This window comes from Durio zibethinus, chromosome 7 (genome assembly GCF_047325235.1).
Source record: "Durio zibethinus cultivar Kanyao isolate XHJ-2024 chromosome 7, ASM4732523v1, whole genome shotgun sequence".
NCBI lineage: Eukaryota > Viridiplantae > Streptophyta > Magnoliopsida > Malvales > Malvaceae > Durio > Durio zibethinus.
Genome location: NC_143168.1, coordinates 28620284 through 28636437, shown reverse-complemented (window position 1 = coordinate 28636437; position 16154 = coordinate 28620284). Strand labels below are relative to the sequence as shown.

The 16154-nt window shown below is 35.5% G+C and overlaps 1 protein-coding gene and 1 pseudogene across 1 annotated transcript; both read left to right on the top strand.

Moving 5' to 3' along the window:
• The first annotated feature begins 7801 nt into the window (after positions 1-7801).
• Positions 7802-8449, top strand: LOC111277645 (putative L-cysteine desulfhydrase, chloroplastic pseudogene; annotated as a pseudogene).
• Positions 8450-11553: 3104 nt separating this feature from the next.
• Positions 11554-15783, top strand: MUG7 (MuDR family transposase). Its single transcript, XM_022863877.2, has 4 exons — positions 11554-11645; positions 12468-12817; positions 12899-14853; positions 15354-15783. The coding sequence occupies exons 2-3, from the start codon at positions 12471-12473 to the stop codon at positions 14838-14840; spliced, it is 2289 nt and encodes a 762-aa protein (XP_022719612.2). The 5' UTR covers positions 11554-11645; positions 12468-12470; the 3' UTR covers positions 14841-14853; positions 15354-15783.
• The last annotated feature ends 371 nt before the right edge of the window (positions 15784-16154 follow it).

The window sequence follows — 16154 nt, the reverse complement described above, 5'->3', positions numbered from 1 at the left end:
TTCGTGGAAAAATTTTCAGAGCTGGCCATTCAAATGGTGGATGATGGAGAAAAGAAGAGTCGAAGTGAAGATCTATTCGTGTACCCTTGTCCTTCAGATTTTGAGCTGGATAATTGGGAAGTTATAGAGCTGCCTGTTGTTTTTAAAACTTTGGAAAAGTAATGTGAAACTTTAAATCCCTAATTACATTCTATGAGTATTAGGAGATCTTTTATGGTGTGTTTATGTTTGTCATTTTAATAAAAGACTTAGAAGATGCATCCGTATTTTTTCTGTTGTTTTTATCTTCATTTTACCTTTCATCTTTTTTTTTCCTATATTTTCTTGCCATTCCATTTTTGTGTGCCAATATTCTCTCCATATTACCCTTTGCAGGGTCTCAAACAATGAACATTAGGATAATCGTGGCATTAATCTCGGATTTGATTTTGAAAACTTAATTCATGTTGATGAACTTGATAATGAGAAAGATTCAGATAACTATACACTGCCTCTTGACTTGTTAAAATTAATAGAACATGAAGATAAGCCAATTGAACCCCATCAAAAAATTACTGAATCAGTAAATTTGGGAGATGGTGAGAATAAAAGAGAGGTCAAAGTTGGTACATCTCTTTTACCAACTGAAAGACAGAAACTAGAAGAGCTGCTCCGAGAATATGTAGATATGTTCGCATGGACTTACCAAGATAAGCCAGAACTCAACACTGATATTGTAAAGTACAAGTTACCTTTAAAACCAGGATGTAAGCCGATGCAGCAAAAGCTAAGGCGCATGAAACCAGAGATGCTGCTAAAAATTAAAAAGGAAGTGAAGAAACAATTCGATGCTGGAATTTTGGAAATGACAAAATATCCTGAATGGATAGCCAACATAGTGCCAGTTCTTAAGAAGGATGAAAAAGTGAGAATGTGTATCGATTATCGAGATTTGAATAGAGCAAGCCCTAAGGATAACTTTCTTTTACCTCACATCGATACTCTAGTGGATAATACTGTTAGGCACTCCACATTTTCCTTTATGGATGGTTTCTCAGGCTATAATCAGATCAAGATGGCTCGAGATGATATGGAGAAAACTATATTTGTGACCATGTGGGGAACATTCTGTTACAAAGTCATGCCTTTTGGGTTGAAAAATGCTGGTGCTACTTATCAAAAAGCAATGGTGACTCTTTTTCATGACATGATGCATAAAGAGATAGAAGTGTATGTAGATGATATGATTGTAAAATTTCGTGAAGGAGAGGATCATATAGTCAGTCTCAAAAAATTGTTTGACAGGTTAAGAAGATTTCAATTGAAATTGAATCCTGCCAAATGTACATTTGGAGCCAAATCAGAAAAACTATTGGGCTTTGTAGTCAGTGAAAAAGGAATTGAAGTTGATCCAGATAAGATACAAGTCATCCAAAACTTATCTCCTCCTCATACCTCAAAAAAAGTACGAGGCTTCTTAGAGAGATTAAATTATATTGCTCGCTTCATCTCTCAACTCACTTATAAGTGTGATCCTATTTTCAAGCTTCTCAGAAAACATGATCTTGGAGAATGGAATGATGAATGCCAAGAAGCTTTTGATAAGATCAAAGAATATTTGTCAAATCCACCTGTGTTGGTGCCACCAATGCCAGAAAAACCTTTGATTTTATACTTGATAGTGCATAAAAATTCAATGAGATATGTACTGGGGTAAAGAGATGAAACTGATAAGAAAGAACAAGCAATTTACTACTTGAGCAAGAAGTTCACTGATTATGAGTCAAAGTATTCACCATTAGAGAAGATGTGTTGTACATTAACCTGGACAGCTCGAAAGCTTAGACAATACATGCTTTATCACACTACTTGGCTCATAGCAAAGCTGGATCCTATTAAGTATATCTTCGAAAAGCCCTCATTGACAGGAAGAATAGCACGGTGGCAAGTTATGCTTTCAGAATATGATATCATTTATGTGACTCAAAAAGCTATTAAAGGGAGTGCAATAGCTGAATTTCTTACTGATCGTGCAGTTGAAGATTATGAGCCAATGAAATTAGATTTTTCTGATGAGGATGTGATGGCCATTGAAGAAAATGAACCTGTTGAAAAATCATGGATGATGTATTTTGATAGAGCTACTAATGCTTTGGGTCATGGTATTGGGGTAATTTTGATATCTCTTGATGGACATTATTACCACATCACAGTCAAATTAAATTTTAATTACACAAATAATGTGGCTGAATATGAGGCCTGTGTTATGGGTCTATAAGCAGCAATTGAAAAGAAGATCAAAGTGTTAGATGTGTTTGGAGATTCAGCTTTAGTCATCTATCAGTTACGAGGTGAATGGGAAACAAGAGACTCTAAGTTGATTCGATACCATAAATACATCTCTGAGTTAGTTAAACAATTTAAAGAAGTTCAATTTGAGCATCTACCTAGAGAAAAAAACCAAATTACTGATGCACTGGCTACTCTAACTGCAATGATCAAAATAGATGCAAGTACTAAAACCCAACCCATCAAGCTGGATATGAAAGATGTACCAACACATTGCTCAGGTTTTGAAAAAAAAGTTGATGGGAAGCCATGGTATCATGATATCATGCAATACATTAAAAGCCAGCAATACCCAGAACATGCAACTGAAAATGATAAGAGGACTATCAGAAGATTGGTTATGAGTTTCTTCATTGATGGAGATATCTTTTATAAAAGAGGTCGAGATCAAGTGCTCTTAAGATGTGTAAGTGCAGCTGAAGCAAAGAAGATTATTGAAGAAGTGCATGATGGAGTTTGTGGGGCACATGCAAATGGTCATATGATGGTTAGACAAATTATGAGGGCTGACTATTATTGGTTGACAATGAAAAGTGACTGTATTGATTATGCTAGGAGATGTCATAAATGTCAGATTTATGCTGACAAGATTCATGCTCCACCATCAACATTACACGTTCTAGCTCCTCCCTGGCCATTCTCAATGTGGGGTATGGATGTCATTGGTCCCATTACTCCAAAAGCTTTGAATGGGCATAGATTCATTTTTGTGATGATTGATTACTTCACTAAATGGGTAGAAGCTACATCATATGCTAGTGTAACCCGATCTGTAGTATGTAAGTTCATAAAAAGAGAGATAATATACAGATATGGGCTTTCGGAGACAATTATTTCTGATAATGCCAAAAACTTGAACAATAAAATGATGAATGAAGTATGCACTCAGTTTAAGATCCGTCATCGTAATTCGGCATCATATCGTCCAAAAATGAATGGGACAGTGGAGGCTACAAATAAGAATATCGAGAGAATCCTGGAGAAAATGACTGAAACTTACAAAGATTGGCATGAGAAGTTACCTTTTACCTTGCATGCTTATAGAACATCAGTCAGAACGTCTACTAGAGCCACACCGTTCTCTTTGGTATATGGTATGAAAGCTGTGCTACCAGTCGAAGTGAAAATTCCCTCACTGAGAGTCTTGATGGAGGTAGAGTTAGAGGAAGCAGAATGGGTTCAAAATCGCTACGAGCAGTTAAACCTCATATAAGAGAAAAGACTGTCAGCACTTTGTCATAGTCAATTATATCAAAAGAGGATGATGAGAGCACATGACAAGAAAACTCATCCCCGTTGCTTTAGGGAATGAGCTTAGTGTTAAAAAGATTCCTTCCAAATCAACATGATAATCGGGGGAAATGGACACCAAATTGGAAAGGCCCGTATGTGGTGAAAAAGGTTTTTTCTGGTGGGACATTGATTTTGGCAGAAATGGACGGAGGTGATTTACCTACCCCAATAAATTCAGATGTTGTGAAGAAATATTTTGCTTAAAAAAAAGAGAAAAAAATGATGACTTATCTAAGTTGAAAACCTAAAAATACGGCTTAGATGTGAAGCAAAAGCATTATCAAGAAAAGATCCCACAATGCAGGGGTAAGTGTAGTTTGACAAACTCTGAATAATCAAGGAAGTCATCTGATTTAGTTTTAGAGAAAGAATCTGAGAATATTTTATTCATGATTATCTTGTGATCATTCTTTTGACACCTTTATTTCAACTCAAACACTTTGACATACACTTGTTATCAGCCATAGGAAATACATTATCCTTCATTTGAAAATAATGCCTATCCTTTCCTTTATCCTTATCTGGTATTTTTTGTCCATCAGAGAAATGTGATTGCATTTTATTTGTCTTGAACTTAAAATGATGAAAAGAAAAACAAACATAAAAGATCTCAGCATTACTTTTAAAGTTGACAAAGGCAAATGAAAAAGCATGAGAAAAGCATGACAAGTCATTGATGTTGTAGACTTTTGAAGAAAAAATATTATGGTCAAATGTTGAAGACAGATTGGTCATATAAGAATTCGGATAAAAAAAGTCGAAAGCGAGAGATTTTGAGAACCTTTTTACTACAATGAACGATTTTGATTGCATTACATGCATTACATCATGAGCACTCAGTACATGCATCCATGAAAAGTTGTAACAAAGATAAAAACTTTCCTTTTCTTAATGAAAAAATGAGATTTTGGTAAAGACAATGATCAAACAAAGGAATTCAAAAGAGAGAGATTTTTAAAAAAAGAAAGAGAAGAAAGATTTTTAAAGTTGTGGAGCCTCTGCTGAGATGAGCTTTTTTTCAAGATGAGATTTTAAAGTTGTGGAGCCTCTGTTGAGAGGAGCTTTTTCAGATGAGATTTTAAAGTTGTGGAGCCTCTGCTGAGAGGAGCTTTTTTCAAGAGATTTTTAAAGTTGTGAAGCCTCTGTTGAGAGGAGCTTTTTCAAGAAAAAATTTTAAAGTTGTTGAACCTTTGGTGAGAGGAGCTTTTCCAAGATGAGAATTTTAAAGTTGTGGAGCCTCTGTTGAGAGGAGCTTTTTCAAGAAAAAATTTTAAAGTTGTTGAACCTCTGGTGAGAGGAGCTTTTCCAAGATGAGAATTTTAAAGTTGTAAAGCCTCTATTGAGAGGAGCTTTTTCAAGAAAAAATTTTAAAGTTGTTGAACCTCTGCTGAGAGCAGAAGAGCTTTTCCAAGATGAGAATTTTAAAGTTGTGGAGCCTTTGTTGAGAGGAGCTTTTTCAAAAAAAAATTAAAAAAAAATAAAAAAATAAAAGATTACGATTTATTTTCGGACAAAGTCGTTGTCTTTATCTTTGTCCTATTCCTGATTCTCAGTAATGTGTAAAGAGGGGCAGCTGTAGACACCAATTTTATCCGGATCTACTATTTTTTTAATAATAATAATATTTTTAATAAAAAATTTATTAATAAACAAAAAAAATAAACAAAAAAAAACAAAAAAAAGAAAACAAACAAAAGAAACAGAATAAGACAGAAATCAGAGAGTTGGTACGGTGCCGCTGTCACCAGCCCCTGATCAGCCTCCCGACCAGCCACCCTATAGTCACCAACAAACTACCTTACAGCCACCTAAACCCCCTAAATCGAAACCCTTTAAAATACCCAGCCATCTTTCTCATTCCAGATCGGTCAGCTCTCGAAAAAAAAAATCCATTTTCAAACACACAGCTACCCTCCCTCAAAACACTCCCAAACACCCAAAATACCCAAACAGAAACCACATCAACCGAAAAAAAAAAGAAACGTAAAAAAAAAATAGAAACAAAAACCAAAACGAAATCACAGTCCTCCCCGTAGGGAGGAACCTCAGTTCCGAGCCACCTGCACCAACAAAGAAAGGTACCGGTTAGCTTTCGACACAAAAAAAAAGAAGAAAAAAAGTATACCAAAAACTTCAAAACCCGATCTACGCGAATCAAGGTCGTTTTTTATGAAAAGGAGGCCATATCTGTGCTCAGGAGGTAGAGAAGAGTTTGTGGGAGAATTTTGAGATTTTTCGACCACCGGTGACCGACGACCCAGGCGGCGGCCAGCGCGGTGATCCGGCGATCAGACGGTGGATGGCCAGACCTCTCTCCCAGCTCTCTCTCTCTCTCTCTCCCTTTTTTTTCTGAAACAGAAACCAAATGAACCAAAAAAAAAGCTTCAGATATATATAGTAAAGCCAAAACTCAAAATGACGTCGTTTAGGGAAAAACCCAAAACGACGCCGTTTTAAACAAAGAGGATCCACGCGTGGACCCGAATCCGATCCGAGATTCGCGCAACCCGACTCAACGACCCGTTCCAACCAACCTTGAACCGGTTCATACGAACCGCCAGTGGACCGGATGAAACCGGTCAGATTGCCCGGACTGCCGATCCGATCGCTAGAACCGTCGATCCAACAGCCGAACCGGTCAGACCGCCCCGACCAACGTTGACCGGATCGTTGACCGGTCCGGTTCAAGTAAAAAATTTTTTTTTTTATTTTTTATTATTATTATTTTTTGTTATTTTAAATATATTTTTATATTTATGCATGATAAATTTATAAATTTGTTAGAATAAATGTTTAATTGTTTTAATAATAAAAAAATTAAGAACAAATAATAATAAAAAATATATTAAAATGCTTTTAAAAAAATAATAATAATCTTTCCTACCTAGATGTTGGAGGGAATAAAAATATTTTTCTAAAACAATAATTCCCCCTAGATGTTGGGGAATTATTGTTAATTATTTTTCATAAATAAACATAAGAAATTTTTAATTAATCTTCAAAAATTATTAAAATCGAACTTGCTTAAAAAATTCGCCTAGATGTTGGGGATTTTTAGAGATGTTCGTATTTTCTTAAAAAACGAAACCTTAAGCACTATTTCTTAATCCATTAAATCCAAAACCCCCCGAAATCTAAAATCTTTGAAATCCAAAGTCCTAAAAAAAATCCTAAGGACACGTTTGAAAATTCTATTTGAAGCAATTTGTTCCCGAATGCTGCCTAGATGATGGGGTATTTAGGAAATTTTACTTCGTGAAGTCTTTTCACACGATTTCTTAATTCGTATTAATAATAAGATTAATAAATAAAAAGTATAATAAAATTGAGATCTTAAATATAAACAGTCGCATCTAAGCTCTGCCTAGATGTTGGAGAGTCGGGGTGGTCTCATTATATTTAAGAATCCAACTCTTAAATTGCATTTCATTTTACATGACATTCATTAGCATGATATACGTTAGCATGTTGTCATCAATAATTGATTGCATTACTCTCTCTTTAATTTACTGATAAAATATTTTTTTAATAAAAAAGAATAATACTAAAAAAAAAAATCTTTTTGCGATATTATAAAATAAAAAAATAACATTCCGATAGAAATAATTCTTGGTACTCTGCCTAGATGTTGGAGAGTCACTAACAATTATTTCCTATAAAGATTGTTATTTTATTTTAAGGATTGTTGTATTAAATCTTAAGCGAAAAGAGTTATTTCAAATTCTGCTTAGATGTTGGAGAATTTTAAGATAATTCTTTAACTTAAAGATTTTCTCAATATTCCTAAACAAAAATTTTAGCAAAAAAATATTTTTTTCAAATGAAGGAAATTAATGTTAAATTTCAAATTAAAACAATTTTTATCCAACATCGAAAATAGCGCATAATTAAATGGTACCAATTTATGGGTGTTGTGGGGGTGCTAATCCTTCTCCACGCGTAACCGACTCTTGGACCCAACCTGATTTTTCGTAGACCGAAATTTATCTTTTTGATAAACTCTAAACTCTTTTTTATAATTTTATTAAAAAAATAAATTTTTTGATAGCTAATCACACCCTAACAAAGATTGGTGGCAACTCTCTCTTTCTTTTTTTTTTTTAAATATCTCATTTTTTACATCTGACGGTTACGACATATAGGGAGCAAGGCGTTGACCAGTTCTTTGTTGATGCTGCTCATGGAATTGGTTGTGTTGAGTGTTGACATTGATATGAAACAAATTGGGGCTGACTTTTACACTAGTAATTTGCATAAATGGTTCTTTTGCCCACCTTCAGTAGCCTTCTTGTATTTTAGAAGGTCTACAAATAACTCTGATTTGCATCATCCTGTGGTTTCCCATGAGTATGGGAATGGGTTGGCTTTAGAAAGTGCTTGGATTGGGACTAGGGATTATAGTGCTTAGTTGGTTGTTCCAAAGGTTTTGGAATTTATCAATAGGTTTGAAGGCGGCATTGATGGAATCAAGAAAAGGAACCATGAAGCAGTTGTTGAGATGGGGAATATGTTAGTGAACGCATGGGGAACTCATCTTGGTTGTCCTCCGGAGATGTGTTCTAGCATGGTTATGGTCGGTTTACCTGCTTGTTTGGGAATTTCAAGTGATCAAGACGCATTGAAATTACGAACAAATTTACGGGGCAAGTTTGGTGTTGAAGTTCCAATATATTATCGAGCACCAAGGGATGGAAAGGTTGGTCCAGTAACAGGGTATGCTCGAATTTCTTATCAAATTTACAATAAGGTTGACGATTATTACAAGTTCAGAGATGCAATTAATCAACTTGTTCAGAATGCATTCACATGTGCATCTCTTGCAAATTGATAAGGTTTGTGCTACTGTTTTCATCATTTTTGGCTATTGGTTTATGATTATAGAAATATTTCTTCTCTTCAGTTACCATTCATGAATTAAGTGTTTTTGTTGCCCATGCCATTGTCTTATGCTGAACTTTGCATGTTAGATCTAACTCCCTGCTGAATTTTGTTGCTAATAGATATAAACGTGAATATTACCTGAGTTTATATTGTACTGAGCAAAGCCATGGACATTTTAACTGCACAATGCATTTTAGAGATGGTGTTACTCCTTTTTTATAGCATTATGAGGAAAAAAAACTTAAAAATCTTAACATCTTTAAATAGACATACAAGTGGCCGGGTCAAGCCAAACCATCAGATACCTTGTTCAGAGTAACGTTATCATGATCCCTTGGTTGAAATTTCAAATCAACAAAGTTCAGTTTCCAATTAAATCAGTTATGTAGCTGGACTCTAAACACAGTATAGTGGTGCTGTTCAGTAACGATTATTTTGTAAATAACCAGTTGTTGCGATAATTGGTGGTGCGCATAAGTCAGAGCAGTGTTTGCTGAGATATTGGTTAGTGCATTCACAAATGCCCCTATTGTTTTAACAATCTTCATGCATTCAACAAATTCTTAGATCTGATTTTAATCCTTACCTGCATTTGAGGTTTCATCATTATTCGAAAAATTATGGAAACATTGTATATCATTGTCAATTAAGGGAATAATGGATAAGAGGTTAGTTTGTCGAAGCAGGGCCCTTCTCCCATGCTTTTATATTCTAAGGGGCAAATTCAAGTAGTTTTTAGTCTTGGTGTTGTGGAACCTCTTAAACCTGGGTATGGACAAGTGTCTCTTGACATAAAGGCTTCTTGCAAAAGAAACATTCTATGTAGTTAAATCCCCGAAGAAAGAATGCTTTATTTGTTTATTTATTTGGTAACTGAGTAGGTATTAGTAACATCTGTTTCTCCGTTTGTGAATTTATGGAACATGGAAATCCTTGTATCTGGCTAAATAATGCTATAAGTTGTGAACCTGACTCAACTACTTATTTATTTGTTTTGTTGATATGGTACTGCTCTACTTATGTGCAGCTGAACAATGTGTGGTACTAGTCTTTTGATGGAATAAGAGCCAGGGTCGTCAACATGGCTTGAATCACCTGTGTCATGGTTTCGGTACCATGATCTTCCATAATTTCCGTACGGAGGCAAGTAGAGACATGCTTTGGAGCTTAGTTTAGTATTTGCTTCTCTTTGATGCATCTAAATTGCTGAAGGAGATAAACTTGTGTGTTGGTTGGGCTCTAAGACAGCATTTTGTACATGTTCAATGCCCAATTTTAATATGCTCTCATTGTACATGTTCAATGCCTAATTTTGTCCTGTTGTACTGTACCTACTGTTTTCATTTGCACATGGAATGGTGTCCAGTTGGTGGGTCCAAAGGTTTTGTACGTAATTAAGAGGTTTGCAGGCAACATTGGTGGATGATCAAGAAAAGGATGCATGAAACTGTTGTTGAGATGGGGAGGTGTTGGTCACAGCATGGGACATGGTTAAGGGCGGTTTTGCCTGCTTCTTTGGGAATTTCGAGTGACCAATACACTTTGAAATTACCAACATATTCATGGGACAAGTTTGGTGTTGAAGTATATTATCGAGAACCAAGGATGGGGAGGTATGCCCGCTAAGTAACAGGCGTATGCTTGAATTTCTTATCAATTTTTACAAGGTTGACCATTATTACACGTTTAGGATGCAATTAATCAACTTGTTTATAATGCATTAACTTCTGCATCTTCAGGCAAATTCCTCTTCCTCCCTGAGTAAAAATCTCACATGATTCAGCTTTTGAATTTAAATAATGTTCAATATGTATGAATAAAATTTTGATGTGTTCTTAAATTTTTTATGTGTTCTAAGTTTGATTTTATTTTTTTAACACGTGACATCAAATGATTTGACTTAAAATCCATTTAAATAAACGATGAAATTAAAAATAATGATAAAAGTACGATCAATATAACTATAAGATTGAATATTATAATGATGAAATTAAAATTAATGGTAAAATATGTATTTAGAAGTAAAAGTAACGATAATAGTAAGATAAAATTTTAGTGAAAAAAAATTATCATTAAGGATATTAAATTAAAATATGTATATTATAAATTTATAATATATTTGATATTTTTATATTAATAAATTGTTAAAAATATAAAAAAATTTATATTAAATAATAATTTTATTCATAAAAAATAAAAAGTAATTAAAATGAATACTATAGAAATTTATTTAATTATTAATTAGTTTATTATATAATTATAAAATCTTATTTATTTATATTATATTAATAAAGTTATTTAAAATTTTTTAAATAGAAAAAAAATGAAAAAGAATGTTAAGTGGTAGGGAAGTTTTTGACTTTCCATTGTAGTTTTAAGGGTAAAAAAAAAAAAAAAAAATAGAAGAGTATGGTTATTTTTGAAAAAAACTGCTACAGTAGGATTAAAAATTTCTCACTCGATCCGTACAAGTCTAGTCTAACCTTTGCTTTCAGTGCGTTGGAAACTCCTCGACCGCACTGACGTTCTGTAATTCAAATGACAAATTTCAGCACGTTTGGACAGAAAAACATGCTCATCTCACCACACTGACACTTCGATGAAATCCAAATCCACTCTTAGATGCAATAGGTACGGTGATACAATATTTTTGGAAAATATAAGAAGGCCATATATTAAAATAACATGCGGTTGAATGCAAACTTCGGGTGGTAATTAGACAACTCCGACCACATAAAAATATAGGGTCTAAAATAATTCCGATGGGGTTCATGAGATGATGTGTCCATTACTAGGGAGAGCTAATCACAACTCACAACTATAGGTGGGACCCCACATCCATGGCTGACGTGGCATGCCATTCACCTTCCCAACCGCATGTATATGTTTTGTTGCTGACAGCGTTGTCCATTGACCAACGCAACCTAGTCATGAATGTATTTTATTTTAATTTTAGGCCTTGTACTTATGAATTTACCTTATTACCCCATCCTCTTCCCCCCTCCCTCTCTGCCTCTGATTTTTGTCTGTTGTCAAACAGCGTCCCAAATTGATTACATTTATCCAAAAAGAAAACCCTAATAATTGGGGATTTGGGGAACCCTAATCCACCTTCCCTTTAACTCAATTTCCTCATATTCAAGGTAAGCGCTTTCTAACTTTTCCCAATAATTGCGTATCTTCTTTCGTTAGGGTTTTTTCGTTACTTTATGCATCAATACGTTTCTGCCTCTTTTTAAACCAAAAAAAGAAAAAAAAAATTCTGGCATTTTATCTTTTGGGCTTATTAAAAAGAAATAAACTGGAATAGTTTTTACGCCAATGCTGGATTACGACTTCCAATTTCTAACCTCTGTTTTCTTGTTTTTTTTTAAGCAATACTGTTGCTGTTAGTTCACGACTTCACGCTCTGCTTGGTTAGGGAAAAAACTCAGCCTCAAAATTAATAATTAGGGGGAAACACCATCTTTGCTTTCTCTTTCCTTGTTTTGGACTTGGGAGTATCCAATGTATCTTGGTTGTAAATTTGATATTTTGAGAATTCTATGTTTCTCAGTGATGAATTATACCCTTTTCAAATCCATATATATATATATATATATATACATATTTAATGTGGTAGGAATGGGATACAAGTAAACAAGTAAGCCAAATATATCAGCAAAGTCCTGTGAAAATCTCTTCTTTTCCTTTATAAGATAGATTTGTGTTTGTTTTCTTTACTTGTCTACATTATCCAAACTGGCCCTTCTTCGCCATTGGTTGATCAGCATGTGATCACTGAATTCAACATGATTATCCTTTTTTCTATGATTTCATATCAAGTTTCCCAACTATATCATTTAAACATTTTGTTCTGCTTTACTTGATTGGTTTTATGGACTATCCTGAAGTTTTGTTCTGCTTTACTTGATTGGTTTTATGGACTATCCTGAAGCATTTTTCAACCCTTAAATGATTGGCAGGTCATGGCTACAAAAAAGATAATAGCAATTTGTCAATCTGGTGGTGAATTTGAGACTGACAAGGATGGCTCATTGTCATATAGAGGTGGGGATGCTCATGCTATAGACCTTGATGATCAAATGAAATTCAATGACTTCAAGATGGAAGTGGCAGAAATGTTTAATTATAGTGTTAATACTATGTCTATCAAATACTTCCTCCCTGGTAATAGAAAGACTCTCATTTCTGTCTCCAATGACAAGGATTTAAAGCGGATGATAAAATTTCATGGGGATTGTGCGACTGCTGATGTCTATATCATAATGGAAGAAATTGTTGCTCCTGATATTTCTAACTTGCCAGCCAGTAGGTAGTTTTCTTCATTTCTAAGCTAAAGATTAGACGTAATTTTTTATATATTTACTTAATGCTGAGAGTTTTTTTGTTACAGGTCAAGTAGGACAACTTTGTCTGAAGCAGTGCCTCCGCTTGATCCACCTCTAGATGTTGTGGATGATACCAATCAACCCAATATTCCGCTCGGGGCCTCACTTGATATTGTTGATGACACCAATCATATTGATGCACACATTGATTTGCCACCTGAGATTTCATCTATACTTCCTCTTTCGGTTTCTGCCAGTGAGAAGCATGCTAAAGGTGCACAGCAGTGGCAGAATACAATTACAGGGGTGGGGCAAAGATTCAGTGGTGTTCACGAATTTCGTGAGTCATTACGTAAATATGCCATTGCACATCAGTTTGCATTTAGGTATAAAAAGAATGATAGCCATCGTGTGACTGTTAAGTGCAAATCAGAAGGCTGCCCTTGGAGAATTCATGCATCAAGGTTGTCAACCACTCAGCTGATATGTATCAAGAAGATGAATCCAACACACACTTGTGAAGGGGCTGCTGTGACAACAGGGCATCAAGCAACTAGGAGTTGGGTAGCTAGTATAATTAAGGAGAAGTTGAAAGTTTTTCCAAATTACAAACCCAAGGATATCGTGAATGACATTAAACAGGAATATGGGATACAACTGAACTACTTTCAGGCATGGCGTGGGAAAGAAATTGCCAAGGAGCAGCTTCAGGGTTCATATAAGGATGCATATGGTCAGTTACCATTTTTCTGTGACAGGATAATGGAGACCAATCCTGGCAGTCTTGCTACGTTCACCACTAAGGAAGACTCAAGTTTCCATGGCCTCTTTATCTCATTCCATGCCTCTTTGTGTGGTTTTGTACAAGGCTGCAGGCCTCTCCTTTTTCTTGATAGCATACCCTTGAAGTCCAAATATCAAGGCATGTTGTTGGCAGCAACTGCTGCAGATGGAGATGATGGTGTATTTCCTGTTGCTTTTGCTGTTGTAGATGCAGAAACGGATGATAACTGGCATTGGTTTTTGTTACAACTGAAATCAGCTCTGTCAATATCTTGTCCTATAACGTTTGTTGCAGACAGGCAGAAGGGTTTACGGGAGTCAATCTCTGAAATTTTCAAGGGTTCGTATCATGGTTATTGTCTGCACTACTTAACTGAGCAACTCATTAGAGACTTGAAGGGGCAGTTTTCCCATGAGGTGAAACGGCTCATGATTGAAGACCTTTATGCTGCAGCTTTTGCACCTAGACCTGAAAGTTTTCAGAGGAGTATTGAGAGCATAAAAAGTATCTCACTGGAAGCTTACAATTGGATCATACAAAGTGAGCCCCAGCATTGGGCAAATTCATTTTTCCAGGGTGCCAGATATAATCATATGACATCAAACTTTGGGGAACTCTTTTACAGCTGGGCATCAGATGCACACGAATTACCTATAACACAGATGGTTGATGTCATACGGGGAAAGATTATGGAGTTAATTTATACCCGCAGGGCTGGATCTGATCAGTGGTTAACAAGGTTGACTCCTTCTATGGAGGAAAAGCTGGAAAAGGAGAGCTTGAAAGTTCGTCCTCTTCAAGTGCTATTGACTACTGGTAGCATTTTTGAGGTTCGTGGTGAGTCCATTGAAGTGGTTGACATGGATCGTTGGGATTGTAGTTGTAAAGATTGGCAACTTACTGGCTTACCATGCTGCCATGCTATTGCTGTTATCAGTTGCATTGGACAAAGCCCTTACGATTATTGCTCCAGATACTTTACAACTGAGAGTTACAGATTAACCTATGCAGAGTCTGTACAACCTATTCCAGATGTGGACAGGCCTCTACAGAAAGATTCTTCACAAGCTCTGGTGACTGTAACTCCTCCACCAACACGTCGTCCACCAGGTCGGCCTACCACAAAGAAAGTAGGATCACAAGAGGTAATGAAGCGTCAACTCCAGTGCAGTCGATGCAAAGGTCTTGGGCACAACAAGTCCACTTGCAAAGAGCTATTGTAGAGTGTTGAACACTGTAAGTATTAGCTTTTTGTCATTTAAAGCTGTCACCACTCATCACTGGAATACATCAATTTAGTGGCATCACATTATTCCATTTCATATTCATTCTAACACTGGTTTTCATAGAGATAGCCTATTTTTAATAGCAAGCTTGTGTGTTTGGCATTTTTGGTACATTTGTACGTGCAGCTTCGAGAAGAGTATCCTACTTTTTTTATGATGCATGCTTATATCGGATTATCTTTGCTGCATCAGAAGCTATAAGTTTTTGTTGGGTTTCCATGTACCAGTTGGCAGATCATCTGCAGTTTGCACTTACCTATATCTATACAAGGCTTTCCTTTCCTCATATTGCTGTAGCATGGAATATTTTTTATGTGTTAGCAGAATGTTGTGGATGCTGATAGCATTTCATAACTGAAAGATTACCTTTTAGCTTTACCCCTTTTTTTTAAGGTCTGTTGCTGTTGACATTCGACTAACTTGTCCTATTATATATGTTGTGCTTTATAGGGGTCATATCAAGGGTCAAGTGCATCACAATCTGTACATCTAACAACTCTTTTGAAGTAGTTGAAAGACACAGTGGGAGCTGTGGTGTTAATATTAATAATGAGAGCAATGGTTGCTGATGAATCTAATGGTAGTTCTTCCACGTCAATTATTATTTATTAGGTGTACTTGTATTCCAGTTGTTCCCTAGTTAAAGGTTATGGACCACGGCAATAATTAGTAGGAAAACAGTGGTTCGTTTTTTTTTTTTTTTTTAACTAGCTATTTCTACCCCTGTTGATGACTTAGATCCAATTTTGTTGGTGTATAATTATATCAAGTTTTCTATCCATTAGTTTTAAGTTTGTGAATTAAGGATATGCTAAGCTGAAGAACGATGGAAGGTTGTTGGTAGGTTGATATTTGGATGAGATGGCATCTGGTTTTGACATGGTAAATGCTTCAGTTTGAGACTTGCTTCATGTAATGCTAATTCACAAGAAACAAGTAGGAATGCTATGAGGGAAAGTCAAAGAATGGGGGTTCATAGCTGTACACTTGCATGCTTAGTGGTGGCTGCAGTCCTGAAGAAATGCCAAAAGAGGATATAAATCTGGCTGTAGTTACTTTGCTTTTCTCCTTGCATCACTAGCAACTTTTAATCTGTTTTTGTTTTTATTTTCCGTTGAAAAGAAAGAAATGGAAATTGCAGGGAGTGGAGGATGGTGGGAATTGAGGTCGATGTGAACCAAAAAATGGTAAGAGGGTTGGCTTGCAATTGCCGTTGTGATTCCTTAAAGAAGAAACAAATGGTTTTCGACT

Bases quoted from the DNA above. Each gene is read 5' to 3' on its own strand.
- MUG7 (XM_022863877.2), top strand. From the start codon at position 12,471: ATGGCTACAAAAAAGATAATAGCAATTTGTCAATCTGGTGGTGAATTT. The intron at 12,818-12,898 runs GTAGTTTTCTTC...TTTTTGTTACAG, and splicing joins TCTAACTTGCCAGCCAGTAG to GTCAAGTAGGACAACTTTGT.